General features: G+C 43.2%; 1 protein-coding gene across 4 annotated transcripts in view; it reads right to left on the bottom strand.

Moving 5' to 3' along the window:
* Positions 1 to 4,614: 4,614 nt before the first annotated feature.
* Positions 4,615 to 16,645, bottom strand: part of ddr2l (discoidin domain receptor family, member 2, like) — a 38,894-nt gene continuing 26,863 nt past the window's right edge. For all 4 annotated transcript variants that reach the window (XM_036144275.1, XM_036144277.1, XM_036144278.1 and 1 more), the window contains exons 13-19: positions 15,590 to 15,706; positions 12,088 to 12,332; positions 11,880 to 12,007; positions 10,081 to 10,278; positions 9,765 to 9,999; positions 7,742 to 7,891; positions 4,615 to 7,467 (exon numbers count right to left, since the gene is read on the bottom strand). In XM_036144275.1, the coding sequence (XP_036000168.1) occupies positions 7,333 to 7,467; positions 7,742 to 7,891; positions 9,765 to 9,999; positions 10,081 to 10,278; positions 11,880 to 12,007; positions 12,088 to 12,332; positions 15,590 to 15,706 (1,208 nt within the window). In that variant the 3' untranslated portion in view covers positions 4,615 to 7,332. The remainder of the gene's footprint in view (positions 7,468 to 7,741; positions 7,892 to 9,764; positions 10,000 to 10,080; positions 10,279 to 11,879; positions 12,008 to 12,087; positions 12,333 to 15,589; positions 15,707 to 16,645) is intronic.

Genomic DNA, 16,645 nt, shown 5'->3' with positions numbered 1-16,645 from the left:
GCAGATGGAAGATTTTAGTTTTTAGGGCAAAATTATTACAGGGAAATTCAAATCCTACATTTGAAAATGTTACGTACAACAAGTATTCATCTTGTAATAAACACACTTCTGACATTCTCTTTAATTTCATAGAAACCTCTATACAATGATATTTAATTACTCAGACTTTGGAGGATATAAATCTGCTTTGAATTCAATTATGAAAACTTGTTTAATTAGAGCAAATGTATTCAAAGAACAACCGACCAAAATACTGTTCTTACATTGCTAGACCAAAAAGAGTTAAGTTTATTATTGTTAAAGACTCAAACTAAATTATTCAGAATAATTTGCAAACTGGAAGAACATCTTTTAATATGACAAATGAGCAAAACCCTTTTTTAAAGTCTGGATCTACAATGATTTTCACATTTATTTTCTTAAAAAAATTGGACTAATAATTTAAAATGATAATCATATGATAAATCATATTTTGTAGAGCAGGCAAAAAATTAACAGCAGCATGTTTTTGGCCCTTGACTTCCTTTGACTTGACAATTTTGGCCCACGTACCAAAAAGTTTACAGAAGACTTTTTATTGAAATACAGAGTTCTCCTGGGAAGCCGTTCCCAGAGATCCTGCAGGCATCTGATCCAGAAGATCCTCTAAAGCAGGATGAAACCAGGGTCCACAGAGGTGGACACCATGGCGCGGTAAAAGCAACATTTCTCCCGCCTTGGCTTAGTTTTGACTGGAAACCAAGGATTATTTTTTACAGTTCTCCCTCCTAGCAGAGAGATTTAAATCAATCCAAGGAGAATCATGTTTCTGAGCAGCTTTAAACTCAACTTTACAATAAACCTGCACCCTTACATGTCTGTTTAATCTCCAAACATCTGGTTAATCCCTTCATTTGCAGTAGCTCCACTTAAAGTTAGAGTAAAACTGCACGCATTGGGTCCAACACGGCGCATGATGACTTACATCAGGGGTTTTGTGTTGCAGGGAAAATGCTGGTGCTTCAGTTTTCCTGCGAGCCTCTGCAGGTAGCCACGCAGCAGCTTCAAGCAGCACGTCTGCAAATGTTCACAAAATTACTCATAGCTAAAGGAAAACATAACCCTTCTGCACAGGAGCGGTATTTTTACAGCATACGTGTAAAGATCAAAGGTACAAAGCTCTCTGCTCTGTGCTCCTAGGTATAAAAGACGGCGGCGGCAGCTCGGTCCCAATGAGAAGCAGGTGTGGGTCTGATGTGAGCAGTTTACACGGCTTCATAATGAGAGCTGGCTACCTGCAGGGGACACATAAAGAGCCATGGAAACCCCAAACATCACAAACACTTCACCGCAGCAGCGCCGGCACAACCAGTTTTAGTTTGTGTGTTTTATAAATCAATACAGCAGACGGAGAGACAACACAGTACAGGATGACCAGCTGATCCGTCATGTGGGAGTTTAAGAAACGACGCAGAGAGAAATCCTACAGTTAGACGTCGGTACAGCATTTTACCCAAAGAGTCCCGAGGCTGGTCTATAAAAACTGTAGAAATGATGCATGTTGTTGAACTGCTGAAATAAAGTAAAGGAAACGTGACCGCTGGTAAATACAAACATGTGTTTAACCGGGTTGAACACTGGTGATTGGGGTCAGGCACAAGCTGAACAGCAAGAGGTCAACTATCTACGGGCTAACAAGCTAGTGGGTTAGCCTAGCATGTTGCTTTCTAATCGTCTTGAAATAAAGTTATAGTGGGTAATCTTGTTCAGAAAGGTATTCAATACATTATGTATGCAGAAAAAGGAGGTTAAAAATTAGATCTCTGTGAGAGCTGCAGGCCTGTAAAAACTCTGACCCATGGATTGGTCAGAGTTTTGTTCCTGCTCTCACCCTCCTCTGTCCCCCAGGTTCTGGGGGTATTGCTTATCTATCAGTTGTCCCACATGACATCATTCTGATGCGCTCACATAATACCAGTGTGCGTTAGTTTCCTCTTGCTGCACGCTTCTAGTGTTTATGCATACCTCTCAACTTTTGACGACTGTTGAGAGTGAGATTGTTGATGGGTGGGGGGGGGGGGGGCATGCTGTTGGTCGATTCAAGACGGTCACTATTTTAGACGGACTTTGCTTTCATGTTACAGTTTGTAATAACACATGACGACTTACCATTTAATTCGCACACATCACGGACCGTACAAGTGTTTCACTTTGCATGAGGGAAACTTGTTTGCGCGGCGGCGGTCCTTGCAGCTGTGTTCCCTCTACTACTGGACGTGCGGAAACCATTGTACCGCAAATTGGTTCCGCCATGACGCGAAGCGTCCGGACGCGTGCGTTTCAAGAGTGAGATTTTGATTGCAAGATTGAGATTTTCAAAGTAATGCGTGTGAGCGTGTGCAATTGATGAAATGCGTGTGTCACACGGTCAATGCGTGAGAGTTGAGAGCTATGGTTTATGTATCCGGTTAGCTTAGCAGTTAGCTTCATTGTAGCTCCGCTGCTCTCACTGTATACTTTGCACATGGCTGAGAGTCGCAAGAAACAAATCGCGTTCAAATTTAAGAGAAGAAAAGGAAGTCCTCAGTAGAAAGAAATAAGACCAGAGTGGATTTTGGAGCTTCTGTCCCCTGAGGAGCAGAAGAGCAGGTAAGACGGTCTTGCACAGTTATTCAAAAACTGACTTGGTTGTTTCTCACTTATGTTTCTTGAAAAATTGCCAACTCTACCTTTAAGATATTTGTCGATTAACCAGGACGTTTTGTATCTTTGATGAATTATAAAAGTAAAGCAACGATGATCAGATGAGGGGTTCCTCAGGGCTCTATTTTTGAGCCACTTCTAGTTATATGCTCCCACTTATGGCCATACTTATGGACCACTTCAACTCCTACTGACACATACTAATGACAAGCTACTTCACTATTCTGAGTCACCTAAGGACCACTCTCCAGTGCAATCATATTGTCAGTGTATCCACTATGGAGTTGGACAATCATCATATCATTTATCACTACTGGAGAAAACAACATCCAAAGTTGACCATCATCTAGATAACTGCGGATCTTCATCAAAGCAGTTGTTGATCTGCCTCTCAGTGCTTTTGGGAGAGGTTGGAATAAAGATGGAGACTGAAACTCTTTTGGCTTCAGCCCAAAAGTCAATGAAGAGAAGCTAAATTAGGAGAAATATGATCCCTCTTGGTGATTTTCATCAGAACTCTTGCTGCAGCATTTTGGATCAGCTAAAGACTTTGAACTGCATTTTGTGGACTTCCTGATAGGAAATAATTGAATATGAATGTACAACGTCAAATCCAAATGTATATAAGTCACCTTGAATATCTTCATTTCTTTTTTTTCTCCGATCCACTGTATACATGTGGACACACTGTATATACCTCATGCACCTTTTCCTCCTTTTAACACCTTCTTTTGATTATCAATAAAGTCTATCTTATCTTATCTTATGCGGTTAAAATCTTTCTGGAAGGTCCGTTCTGAGCACTGAGCTGAACTTCTGCGCTTGGGTCTGTAGAAATTAACTTGTTTGGTCTCAGTTCTGTCAGTGTCCTCGGGTCATAAGTGGGTTTAATTCATCCGTCTGCATCCTGCCCATTAATGCTGTAGTTCTCATAGCTCATCATCAACAGTCCTAAAAAGGGGGAAATCTAAAGCAGGCCCTGAGGGACGCAGACGAGGACGTGACAGTTCTCACTCCGAAGAGATAAAAACACTCCTCTTTGTTACCAAACCTCTGCAGAGGACGGGAGCGAGCAGAGCAGCACCAGCAATTATAGCCAGGTTGGGTTTGGCAGGACCTCCTCTACCATCATGCATCTGAAAAACAGCCTGTTATAAAAGCTGCTGTCACAATGGACGCTCTTATGAAAAGCTTTTCCTTCAGAAAAAAAAAGTACAGTTACAAAATCTGTGGTTTACAGTTTTATCTTCCAGGTAAGGAGCAACAGCTCGGTCTTTATGATCCAGTTCCTCCGGTCACTGGTGAGTCCTAATATTGCACCATGAGATGGACTTGTGGCTCAGTCTGTTAATTAAATAACTACATTTATGTTCAAATGCTGTAGCTAGCTAACATATTCACCACTCTTGGCTTTTTTCCCTGTTTTGTGTCCTTTCAACCTATAATTAAAATGCTTTTAATCTTATTTTATGTGACAGTTCTGCACAATACAGTCTTAAAACTGAAAATTAGCCAAGGCATGTCTCCACCACCTTTGCTATGAAGCACCTAAAAAGTTCTGACCTGTCAGAATAAACGCACCAGTCCTGAAAGGCCCCAGAGGAGCAGCAGCACTAAGCAGAAGGCGTCACACCATGAAGACCAAGGAGCTCCAGACAAGTCAGGGACAAAGTTGTTGAGGAGAACAAGTCAGGGTTTTAGAAAAAACAACCCGATCTTTGTGATACTCTGGAGCACCATCAGATCCATCATCTTCAGATGAAAAGCACCCGGCCGGTACTGTAATGACTCCTGTTACATTTCTTCTTCATGCTTTTTATCGTCACAGAACCGTCTGTCCTGGAAAAGAATCTGAAGCACAGATGGGTTTCTTCTAGCTTGGTTGAAACAGACATAATCATTTATCAAAACTATTAAACATTAAACCACAGGTTTAGTTATAAAATAAGAACTTTAATATAGATTTTTTGATGTTGTGACTTTAAAGTTAATCACAGGATCAGACATTTAACAGGATTGAACATTTTGACTCTCCACCCGTTTCCAGCTGATCTGCTTCTTTAAACAGATTCTTCTCCGTCTGGGAACGCTCCCATCTGACCCAGCCCAGATAATATTGGACCACTCCCGTCTTATCCGGTTCAGATCAGATGGGACCGCTCCCATTTTACCCAGCCCAAGATGGGACCGCCCCCGTCTGACCTGGGCTGGGTAAAATGGGACCAATCCCAATTGAACCGGCCCGGGTCAGATGGGACCGCTCCCATTTGACCCGGCCCAGGTAAAATGGGACCAATCCCATTTGGACCGGCCCAGATTAGATTCGACCGCTCCCATTTGACCCAGCCCAAGATGGGACTGCCCCTGTCTGACCTGAGCCCGGTAAAATGGGACCAATCCCATTTGAACCGGCCCAGGTCAGATGGGACTGTTCCCATATGACCCGGCCCAGGTAAAATGGGACCGCTCCCATTTGACCCCGCCCGGGTCAGAACAGCAACAGAAATGCATCCTCGCACAACTTCTCCTCATTTATCCTTTTGGTTTGCAGGGCGGATGCATCTGCAGCTGGTTGAAAAGCAGCAACGGTCCCCATCAATCTCAGAGCGATAGTCTTTTAAATGTTTCATCATCGATGCGTTCAATGACAGTACGAATCCCTAAACCTCATGAGAAGCAGAAGTCCAATACGTCCTGTTTCACTGATTTAAATTGTGTTTAGGGAGGTTTTCACTTTAATCTTTTGTGTCCGTCCGTCTAATTGAGATGATGAGGACTGATCTAACAGAGATCTCTACGGTACCGCTGCAGAACCCGACCCAGAAGGGTTAAACTCTGGATTTCCTTTCTGCATCAGACATTTGGTTTAGTCCTCAAAGCACAGCGCAACAGATTACCACATCAGGGAAAAGTTCAATATTCAGCATCATTTCAGGAAGAGAAACTCGTTTAGATTCATTACAGCTTGAGTGAAATATTTCAAGCTTTTATTCGTTACAGATAAAAAAAAAACCTGAATCTCAGAAAAATTTAAATATTGAATAAATCAATAAAAAATTTATATTTTAAACAGAAATGTCAGACTTCTGAGAGGTCTGTTCATTTCTCTGCTCTCAGTACTGGGTCTGGGCTCATTTTTCATGAATCACTGCATCAATGCGGCGTGGCATGGAGGAGATCAGCCTGTGGTTCTGCTGAGAGGCTCTGGAAGCCCAGATGGCTCTAATATGCGTCATTGGTTCTGGTGTCTCTCATCTTCCTCTGGACAACACTCCATATATTCTCTATGGGGTTCTGGTCAGAGGAGTTTTTGGGCCAATCAGAACAGTACCACCATGTTCACTGGATCAGCTTTTGGTACCCTTGGCAGTGTGGGCGGTACCAATTCCTGCAGAGCTTGCTAGCAGAAGGAAACAGGAAGTGCTCTAGAATGTCCTGGTAGAAATCTGCAATCACCTAAACCTGGTGGACCAGAACCAACACCCCAAACCATCACCGACTTTGGAAACTTCAAACTGGACCTCCAGCACTGTGGATTCTGGGTCTCTCCACTCTTCCCCCAGGTTCTGGGACCCTGATTTTCAAATGAAATGAAAATGTCCCTTTCATGTGAAAAGAGGACTTTGGACTTCTGAGCAACCGTCGGGTTCTTTCTCTCAGGTCAGAACCTTGAAGCCCGTCTGTAGGATCCGTCCCTAGTGCACCTTTTCCTACCACACTTCTTCCTTCCACTCAACTTTCCATTAAGACGCTTGGATACAGAACCCTGAACATCCGTGACCCGTCTACTGGACCGATGTCCGGTCAGCAGTCTTCCTCATCGTGGTGTTGCCTCCTGACCCAAACTGAGACCATCGGAAGCCTCGGGAAGCCTCGGGAAACCTTTGCAGGTGTTTTGGGGTAATTGGTTGATTTTTGCGTTTCCAGTATTTAACTTTTTTTTTTACAATATTCTGTTTTTTCTGAGACATTGAATTCATGGTTTTCATTTTCTCTAAATAAAGTGTGAGTTTGCTCCCTGAAACGAGTGAAAAGATATTGGACTTTAATTTTTTTGAGCTGTATAATAATTATTTGGACACTTTGGTTCTCTTTGGCAGCAGATGTGGTGCAGATCTGGGTTTGTAACACGGTCCCGGCACAAAGACGGGAACCTAAACTCGGACAGGACTCTCTTCTGCATAAACGACCAAAACAAGGTCAAAATACGATAAAACAAAAACAACAAAACTTTAAAAACGAACAGTCTCCGCTACACTTTGACTTTAGCTCCAGTGTGGGTTATTACCTACGGACACCAATAACTGAGACACACAGACAGTGCTTTACAACAACGACTAGAACCACACAGACAGAAAAACTACCAAGACTGAAAGTCCGTCGAGTTTCCGGCCTCCAAGGAAGCCGGAGACGGCGAGAAAATCCGGTTTCAGGCGACATCTGGCACAAAGAAGAGAAGATAGAAGTTCGTCTGGGCCTTAGAGAGACTGACGAGGCCGTGATGTTCACCACAGACCCAAAAGGTTCCTTCTCCCTCCGCCTCGTCTCTCGGATCGGACCGGGAATGTCCAGTGGTTCCCGCAGCGGTCCATCGTGTTCCTGCCTGTCGCCGTACGGGGGGGGCCCAGCGGCCCCTGGAGCCGGGGGCGCTCACTGGTTCACGTGGGGCCTCAGGGCTCGGTAAAGTCCCTCAAAGGCGGGTCGGTCCGTGATGTCGCGGCTCCAGCAGCGCATCATCAGCTCAAAGAGAGACGGCGGGCAGAGAGGAGGAGCGTACAGGAAGATCTGGGTCAGAGGGGACAGAGATCAGGCGGTTCAGTCAGGCGAGTCAAAGCAGGTTCTGGTTCTGTTGGACTCTTTGAAGAGACAAACGGACAAAAACCCACTAATCTCCATTAAGGTTCTGGATAGGAACAGCAGTTCTGTCAGTTTCATGCAGGTTTTAAAATGTTCAGCAGTTTTAGGATAAAACTACAGCTCCCCCTTGTGGTCAGACTGCAACACACAGCTCAGAGCTCCACACCTGGAGCTTCTCTGTCCAGGTGCGGCTCCGTCTCACCTGTCGGCCCTGGTTCCGGAAGAACTCTCCGGAGTTCTCGATGACCTGCTCGTCGGACAGCAGGCTGTACGGCTGCTCCTTGCAGAGGGTGAAGATCTCCCACAGCGTCACTCCGAACGCCCACACGTCACTGGCAGTGGTGAACTTTCCCTGGGGGGAACCAGGACACCTTTCACAACGTCACCTTTTAAACTTTTACCGCAGCTAAAACGTTTTACTGCCAGATTAATGAAAATACTTTAGAAACCTCAACGTGAAATAGAAACTCAAGTAGTTTAATAACTGGAAATTAAATTAATGTGTTAAAAAAAACACATTTATTGTGAATTTGAATAATTCAGAGATTATAAGGAAATATAGTAGTAGTATAGTAGAAGTAGTACAGTAGTAGCAGTACTGCAGTAGTATTAGAACAGTAGACTTTTTAAAGAGCCTTCAGATGACATGTAACATGAATTGGCACCATATAAATAAAATTGAATTGAATAGTGCCACTAGTATAGTAGAAGTAGGACAGTAGTATTAGAACAGTAGTGGTAGTAGTATAGTAGTATTACAGTACGAGTAGTCGTAGTAGTGGAAGTAAAGTAGTACAAGTACAGTTGTGTAGTACAGTACTACAGTACTACTCTCATTACAGCTGTGGTAGTACAGCAGTAGTACTAATAGTACAGCAGTAATACTAGTAGTACAGCAGTAATACTAGTAGTACATCAGTAGTCCTAGTAGTACAGCAGTAGTCCTAGTAGTACAGCAGTAGTACTAGTAGTACAGCAGTAATACTAGTAGTACAGCAGTAATACTAGCAGTACAGCAGTAGTACTAATAGTACAGCAGTAAAACTAGTAGTACAGCAGTAATACTAGCAGTACAGCAGTAGTACTAATAGTACAGCAGTAGTACTAGTAGTACAGCAGTAATACTAGTAGTACAGAAGTAGTACTAGTAGTACAGCAGTAATACTAGCAGTACAGCAGTAGTACTAATAGTACAGCAGTAAAACTAGTAGTACAGCAGTAATGCTAGCAGTACAGCAGTAGTACTAATAGTACAGTAGTAGTACTAGTAGTTCAGCAGTAATACTAGCAGTACAGCAGTAGTACTAATAGTACAGCAGTAGTACTAGTAGTACAGCAGTAATACTAGTAGTACAGCAGTAGTACAGCAGTAATACTAGTAGTACAGCAGTAGTACTAGTAGTACAGCAGTAATACTAGCAGTACAGCAGTAGTAATAATAGTACAGCAGTAGTACTAATAATACAGCAGTAATACTAGTAGTACATCAGTAGTCCTAGTAGTACAGCAGTAATACTAGTAGTACAGCAGTAGTACTAGTAGTAGTACAGCAGTAATACTAGCAGTACAGCAGTAGTACTAATAGTACAGCAGTAAAACTAGTAGCACAGCAGTAGGACTAGTAGTACAGCAGTAGTACTAGTAGTACAGCAGTAATACTAGTAGTACAGCAGTATTACTAGTAGTACAGCAGTAATACTAGTAGTACAGCAGTAGTACTAGTAGTACAGCAGTAATACTAGTAGTACAGCAGTAGTACTAGTAGCACAGCAGTAATACTAGTAGTACAGCAGTAGTACTAGTAGTACAGCAGTACTACTAGTAGTACAGCAGCAATACTAGCAGTACAGCAGTAAAACTAGTAGTACAGCAGTAATACTAGTAGTACAGCAGTAGTACTAGTAGTACAGCAGTAATACTAGTAGTACAGCAGTAGTACTAGTAGTACAGCAGTAATACTAGTAGTACAGCAGTAGTACTAGTAGTACAGCAGTACTACTAGTAGTACAGCAGTAATACTAGCAGTACAGCAGTAAAACTAGTAGTACAACAGCATAACTACAGTAGTACTAGTAGTAGTAAAGGCCTGATGCAGAGAATCATGAGCTTCTGAATGAAGAAAAATAGCGGTGCTTTTATTTTGAAGAGCCCACAGCTAGCCCAATCGTGCGACAGCAGCGACTGGAGCCACGGCCAGCAGGCGGGGCTCCAGGCCGGCCCCTCACCAGCAGGATGCTCTCCCAGGCCATCCAGCGGATGGGCAGCACGGCGCGGCCCTGGATGCGGTAGTAGTCGCTGCTGTACAGGTTCCGGCTCATCCCGAAGTCGGCGATCTTGATGGTGAGGCGGCGGTCCAGCAGGCAGTTCCTGGTGGCCAGGTCCCGGTGCACGAAGTTCAGAGACGCCAGGTACGTCATCCCGGAGGAGATCTGCACCGCCATGTGGAGGAGGTCCGACAGACTGCAGGGAGGGCGGAGTCAGCGGTGAGGAGGAGGAGGAGGGACAGAGAGGTCAAAGTGCATTGTGAGGAGGAAGGCCCACCTGACGGAGGGGATGTTGTTGGCGTGGGTCAGCGTGCTCTCCATCTCCCGCTGAGACAGGAACATGTTCAGGTCTCCGTTCTCCATGTACTCGGTCACCATGCAGAGCGGGTCGGACGACACGCACACACACAGCAGCCGGATGATGTTGGGGTCGTCCAGGCGGGACATGATCTTGATCTCCTTCAGGAAGTCGTTCCTGGGGGACGGACAGACGGGGACAGCAGGTTTAAACAGACGCTTGCCGGACGCAGCAGAACCCAGAAGGAGACGGTTCTGATCCGCAAACACGATAAATTAGACTCTGACAGGAAAGTTTAAGATTTTAACTCCTGGTGGATGATCTGCATTAGTAACCTCAATGCAGCTCACTAGTGCAGCAGTAGTTTTGATGACACCAAAACCTGGATGACTTTAAATTTCCTGTTTTAAAAATCTGACAAGACAAAAGTTGTAATCTTTGGACCAGAGTCCTCAAAACATAATTTCTCAAACCAAAATTTTTCTTCTTACGTAAAAGCCCTTAATGATCAAGCTCCATCGTATATCAGAGCTCTGATTACCCGGTATGTTCCTAACAGAGCACTTCACTCTCAGACTGCAGGTCTGCTGGTGGTTCCTAGAGTCTCTAAAAGTAGAATGGGAGGCAGATCCTTTAGCTATCAGGCTCCTCTCCTGTGGAACCAACTCCCAGTTTTGGTCCGTGAGGCAGACACCCCGTCTACTTTTAAGAATAATCTTCAAACTTTGTGACAAAGCTTCTAGTCAGAGTGGCTCATACCCTGAGCTACCTCTATAGTTATGCTGCTATAGGCTTAGGCTGCTGGAGGACATCAGGGTCTATTTCTCTCACTCTGCTGAGTTCTCCTACTGCTCTCCAATCTGCATTGTTTGTCGTCATTTCAGCTTTTAACTTTTTGTTCTCTGTCATTTTCTCTTCATAGAAGGTACACCTGGTCTGAAACTCAGTGAGAGAACTCAGCCAGGTTCCTCAGTGAGGACCTTCTGTGCCGTACCGCCATCGGCCGGCATAGAAACACCCGTCCACCGGACCGCTGTCCAGTCCTTCCCCCGACCGAGTGGACCGTCACACGGACAGGACATTACACTCCTCCATTAAAAGTCGCTTTTATGCATCTGATGTAATACTATTCTATGAACCAAAATCATGGTTAACTCTGAAGGCCCATCTTACCCCGGTTTAAGATTTGGCAGTAAAGGAGAAACATTGATCAGATGCAAACATTTAAAATATGCATATTTAATTCATTTGGAATTCCAAACGGAGACAAAAGTTACATTACCATTGTTACCTACGTGCTTCTCCCAGGCATTGCAGTTTTTGTCTAATCAAAGGTTCGCAAAGACATCCCTTTAATCGGCTGAATGCCCCTCCTGCTTAGTTTGGGAGGGGGTGGTCCCAGATTTATGTTCTCAAACAAAGAGGCTGTTTGTCTTGGTTAGGGGTCAAGCCAAATTACCTCTCCAACTATAAATCGGCTCTCAACCCATCCTACAAGCTGTGTGCTTTCTGCCTCAAAGTGGAGAGACAATCTTAAATGCCAGGCATTCCTTATTAATATAACAACTAAGATATTTTCCTCAACACGACTCATGAGCTTTCTGTTTTTTTTTAATAAAATTATTGAAAGAAAATGAACTTTTCTGAGCGGTTCTGATTTAATGAGATGTAAAATGTAAACTTGTGGAGGCGGTCCTGTTACGCCGACACTGAACAGTCCGGATAAATGTGCCGTTACGTAAAACGGCAGATATTGAGCCGTCCCTCCGTCTGCGTACCTGGCCTGACTCGTGGCGTCGGCCCTCAGCTGTTTCACCGCCACCAGCACCGAGCGTCCGTCTCTGTCGGGAAGCGGGGAGCCTTCCCCGAGGAACTCTGGGAGTCCCTCCGCCTCGCACAGATGGACCTGCAGCGAGGGGGAAGAGAGAAGACGTCTGAGGCGAGGTTTCTCACGCAGCCGTTCCCTGAAACGCTCAACGCCGTTACCTCTCCGAACTGCCCCTCCCCCAGCTTCTCCCTGAAGATGAGCTGATGGCGAGGGAACTCGGCGGCGGAGATGTCCTTCCTGGTGAGCGAGTCCACGGTCAGGGCCGGCACGGCGTACATGTTGCTGCCGGTGACGCCCTGCAGCCGCACGATGTCCGTCTCGGCGTAGTGCGGCGCGCTGTTGTTGAACGACTGGTGCGGCGTGCACTGGGTGACGTCTGGCTCGGCGTAGCCGCCTCCACAAGCTGTTGGAGACCCAGAGGTTCGTTTAATTCACCTTCATCAGCACCACGATAAGAATGGGGGTCAGGGCGATGACTGGACGCTAAACAAATATAAATTACTGGATTTTTCTGACTATAAGTCACACTTTTTTTCATATTCAGGTGCGACTTGTATATCAATTTTAAACGGTAATTCATGATGACCAGCATGAACCAAGGAGTAAACATTACCGTCTACAGCCACAAGAGGGCGCTCTAGGCTTGTGAAAACGACCCTGCTCCTGCACCACTTAAACATTAATTGAAAATTAATTTATAGACAACAATGACTGAACACATGTTTGTATGTTTCACTGTTTCAGTCTGTATTCACTCAGCAGAGCGTTGAGTGGTTCAGCTCTAAGGAACCAGACTGAGGCAGAACCTGTTACTGGTCTGTGAAGCTAACAGCAGCTAGCGCTAGCTTACAGCTCTGATGTCAGGGCGCTTTACAACTTCACTGATGAACGTGAGCTTTATGTTGCTTTGAAATATCCGTGTCGTACTGTTAGCTTAGCATGTAGCACCGTTACGCTCACGGTCTGATTTAGGCGTAATTTTGACAACTTTCAGCATAACGGGTCGTTACGCTGAAAGTTGTCAAAATTACGCGGGATAAAAGCTGCTGGTTGGAGTTGCTAATTTACTCCATTTAACCTCCCAGGTATGTTCCTTGTTATCCAGCCGGTTGTGGATGCAGCTAATTTAATAAATTGGTTTACCAGATTAAATGTCAGTTTCTAGTCTTGGATTGTGTGAAATAAATGTCTAAATAAATGCGACTTATAGTCCGAAAAATACAGTAAACACAGTAAACACCAATCATCTGTTAGTTGCACTGAGTTATAAGATATGAAAACATTGTAATAATTCAGTGTTAAAGTCTAGGAATTAGTGAAGAACTAAATCATGTTCAGCACAGAAATATTAGAATAAACAAGAAAATGAGATGAGTTTATGTTTGCAATGATGAAATTATTTGACGCAATAATGGAAATAATGTCACCGTAGTAATAAAAAGGTAGCAGTGCTAATAAAGTTATCCTGATTAAATAATCTTATGTAATTATAACCAGCATTCACAGCTCAGTTAAAACTGTGTTATTACTACAAAATATAATAAAGATATTAAGCTGTTGATGATATAACGAGTTAACCATCTATTAGCCAGTTAACGTTTTATGATATTTGAAAATAAATTAGGATGAAAGATACCCTCAAATGATAACAGTTGTTATTTGCATTAGTTTAATAGGGCAGTGATTATATTATAATAAAGATCCAATAGCCATGTGGTAAAGATTCTCACATCTTAGTAAATAAAATATTTAAAATGTTAAAATAAAGATGTGTAATTAGGGCATTCTTATGAAGTTATTACAGATTCATTCCAGAATTACAACGTTGTAGCGAAATCGTAAACAAATGGTTATTCTAATGTAAATGCAATATAAATGTATTTTTTTGCTAAAGTAACTTAAATAACTAAGTTATTTCTAAATACATTATATAATTGAATTCATATGGTAATAACATCTAACCACACTTTAATAAAAACAAAAATTAGGCCATTTAGGTAATTACAATTTAATCAAAACAGTTTTCTTCAATGTTATTAAAACTTGTATTTAGTTTAAATAACACTGAAATAATCATGTTATATGAAATAACTCAAAGTAACAAGTAAATACGCTGGATAACTAAATCAGGTCATGTTATGTCAAATTACACTTTTACTTAAACAGAAACAGTTAATTTTTCTCAATAAAGATAGAATAAATAAGTAATATATAGAAATTAACACTTAATAACCAGTAGTTACAGCCCAGTAATTGGCTAATAGTACTAAAACATCTTTAATACAGGTGTTAACTTGCATTTACCTGAATGAGAAACAATCACACAAGTTTAACAAACAAATAAAACAATTTAATTAGTAAAAAAACTAAAAAGTAACAAAGGTTTGGTATTTACAGAATAATAACAGTTTTCTTCTCATTCACATACTAATAAACTGTTATCATGTATTTTGGCACAAACATTTATAATTGAGACTGCAGAAGTCAGATCTTTTGATTTTCAATGAAGATTTTGCGGTAATATTGCATAATGTAAGTAATAACTAGGTAATATCAGGTAATGAGCGCCAGTACTGATGTGACTGATTTAAATATCCCAAAGGAATATTATTCTGTTTTATTTGGTATATGTTAATAATCTAAAGGGACATCATGCTGCAGTAATAAGTATAAAAACCATTAAAAAGAAAAAAAGTTAATGTATCCTTACCAGGGTTTATATTCTCTATGCGTTTAACAGACGTAATCAAACCTGGGATACTGAATTAGATGGTTCCACCGTCTAATAACTTATGGAAAAAAACACTTTTTATATCTACTGTATTTGTGATATTTGTGTTTGACTGTAACTTTTGAGTTGATTTTCTGGATTTCACTGTACGTAGAAGACAAGCTGCCGGGGTATTCTTTAACCTTTGACCTCTTACCACGGAGCCATCCTGACGTCTGGCGACAGGAAGCCAGCAGGAGGAGGTCATAGAGGGGGTTACCGAGGAAGAGGGCTGGAGGAAGAGGAGACAGAAAGAGGCGGAGAGAGCTGGGAGGAAAAGAAGAGAAACGCTGGAGCATGAAAGAGGATCTGGACGGGAAGAAAAGGCCGAGGCGACTGAGACTCAGAGGAGGAATCTACCTGCAGTGAGGAGACAAGCTTTCACTGCGTTTAATGGCCACCAGGGGGCGCAGCAGAGCAGTATGTTTTAATTAAACCGTTTTTTACAGGAAAAACCTTCAGATCTGAAAGCTCGTAAATTAAAAAAAAAAATGCAAACAATTAGAAAGGGTTACAAAAACAAGACAGCAGAGAAAAAAAGTTAATAAAACCGGGAAAATAATAAACATATAGCTTGTGACTTATTCTCTGAATGGATCAAACAAGTAGGATGACGTCTACAGATTCATTTAGAACTTCAATAAAACATAAATTCCTGTTATTTTACCCCAAAAAAACCCAGTTTGCTTAAACCAGAACTGAAACCTCGGTTCCAGTATGGATCCAAACATCTGTTTCAACAACAACTCTTTAAATGAGTCTGGTTTTGAGCTCATAATTTACCCAAAATCAGGAAAAATCTCATCTACATCCTGCTGGGATCCAGTTCAAAGCAGACAGACGGGTTCTGGATCTGCTGGCGGAGTTCTAGAGCAGAAAGGTGCGTTTACCTGAAGCCTCGGCGCTCTGCGACAGCTCCGGCAGCTTGTTTCTCAGCACGGCCGGGTTCTGGTACTGCGGGTCCAAAAGGAAGACTCTCTCGTAGTGGGGATCAGAGTTGGTGGGGCCTGGAGACAAAACATACAAAAAGATCTGAGGCTGCACCTCCAGAACTTCAGGACCGGGTTAAACCAGAGGCAACTTCAGGCTCCCGGGCCCAAATCCTGCTGCTGACCCGTTTATGGAAAAATCAGAACTTTGTTTTCAATGGAAGCTGTGGATCACGACATTTTATCATCTCGTTAAGAGCGTCTCATACGCCTCTGAGGTTCTGCTCTTGACTGGTTCAGGTCCTACCTGAGAAAATCTCCCAGTCCTGTGGGTCCCACAGGGCTCAGTTCTGGAGCCTCGGCTTTTCTCGATGTACCTGATTATCTTGGCTCTACTTTTAGGAAACACAAAGTGCTGATGACTGCCAGGTCTATTTTCCCTTAAAGGAGTCGACTCCCACTGCATGCAGCCATTGTTACATTATTGTTCCTGAACTTTAAGGACAGAAAGACGGAGGCTTTGCTTTTCAGTGGGTCATCTTCTGCAGAGCTCAGTATGTAAAACTCACCGTCACTAACCTCAGGGGTGGAAATGGATTTAACATTTAAATCTGGGCAGATCTCTGGTGAAATCCAATTTTTATCTAATGACTCAACTTACTAAAGTGAGGCATGTTCTGTTAGAACGGAGGATGAGGAGAGCCCACCTGCCCCTGCCCATCCTTACAACTTTCTACAGAAGCACCATAGAGAGCATTCTGACCAGCTGTCTCTCTGTGTGGTGTGGAGGCTGCAGTGCCTCCGACTGGAAGAACGTGAGGAGAGTGGTGAGGACAGCAGAAGAGATCATCGGGGCTCCTCTTCCCTCCATTAAGGACATTTCATCTCAACGCTGCGTGTCCCGAGCCCGTAACATCATCAGGGACCCCTCACACCCCCACCATGGACTGTTCTCCCTGCTGCCCTCTGGGAAGAGTTTCCGCAGCATCCGCTGCAGGTCCAGCAGGTTCTGCAAAA

The sequence above is a fragment of the Fundulus heteroclitus genome, chromosome 12 (assembly GCF_011125445.2).
Source record: "Fundulus heteroclitus isolate FHET01 chromosome 12, MU-UCD_Fhet_4.1, whole genome shotgun sequence".
Lineage (NCBI taxonomy): Eukaryota > Metazoa > Chordata > Actinopteri > Cyprinodontiformes > Fundulidae > Fundulus > Fundulus heteroclitus.
Note: the sequence above shows the minus strand (reverse complement) of the source record. Positions and strands in the feature narration are given on the sequence as shown.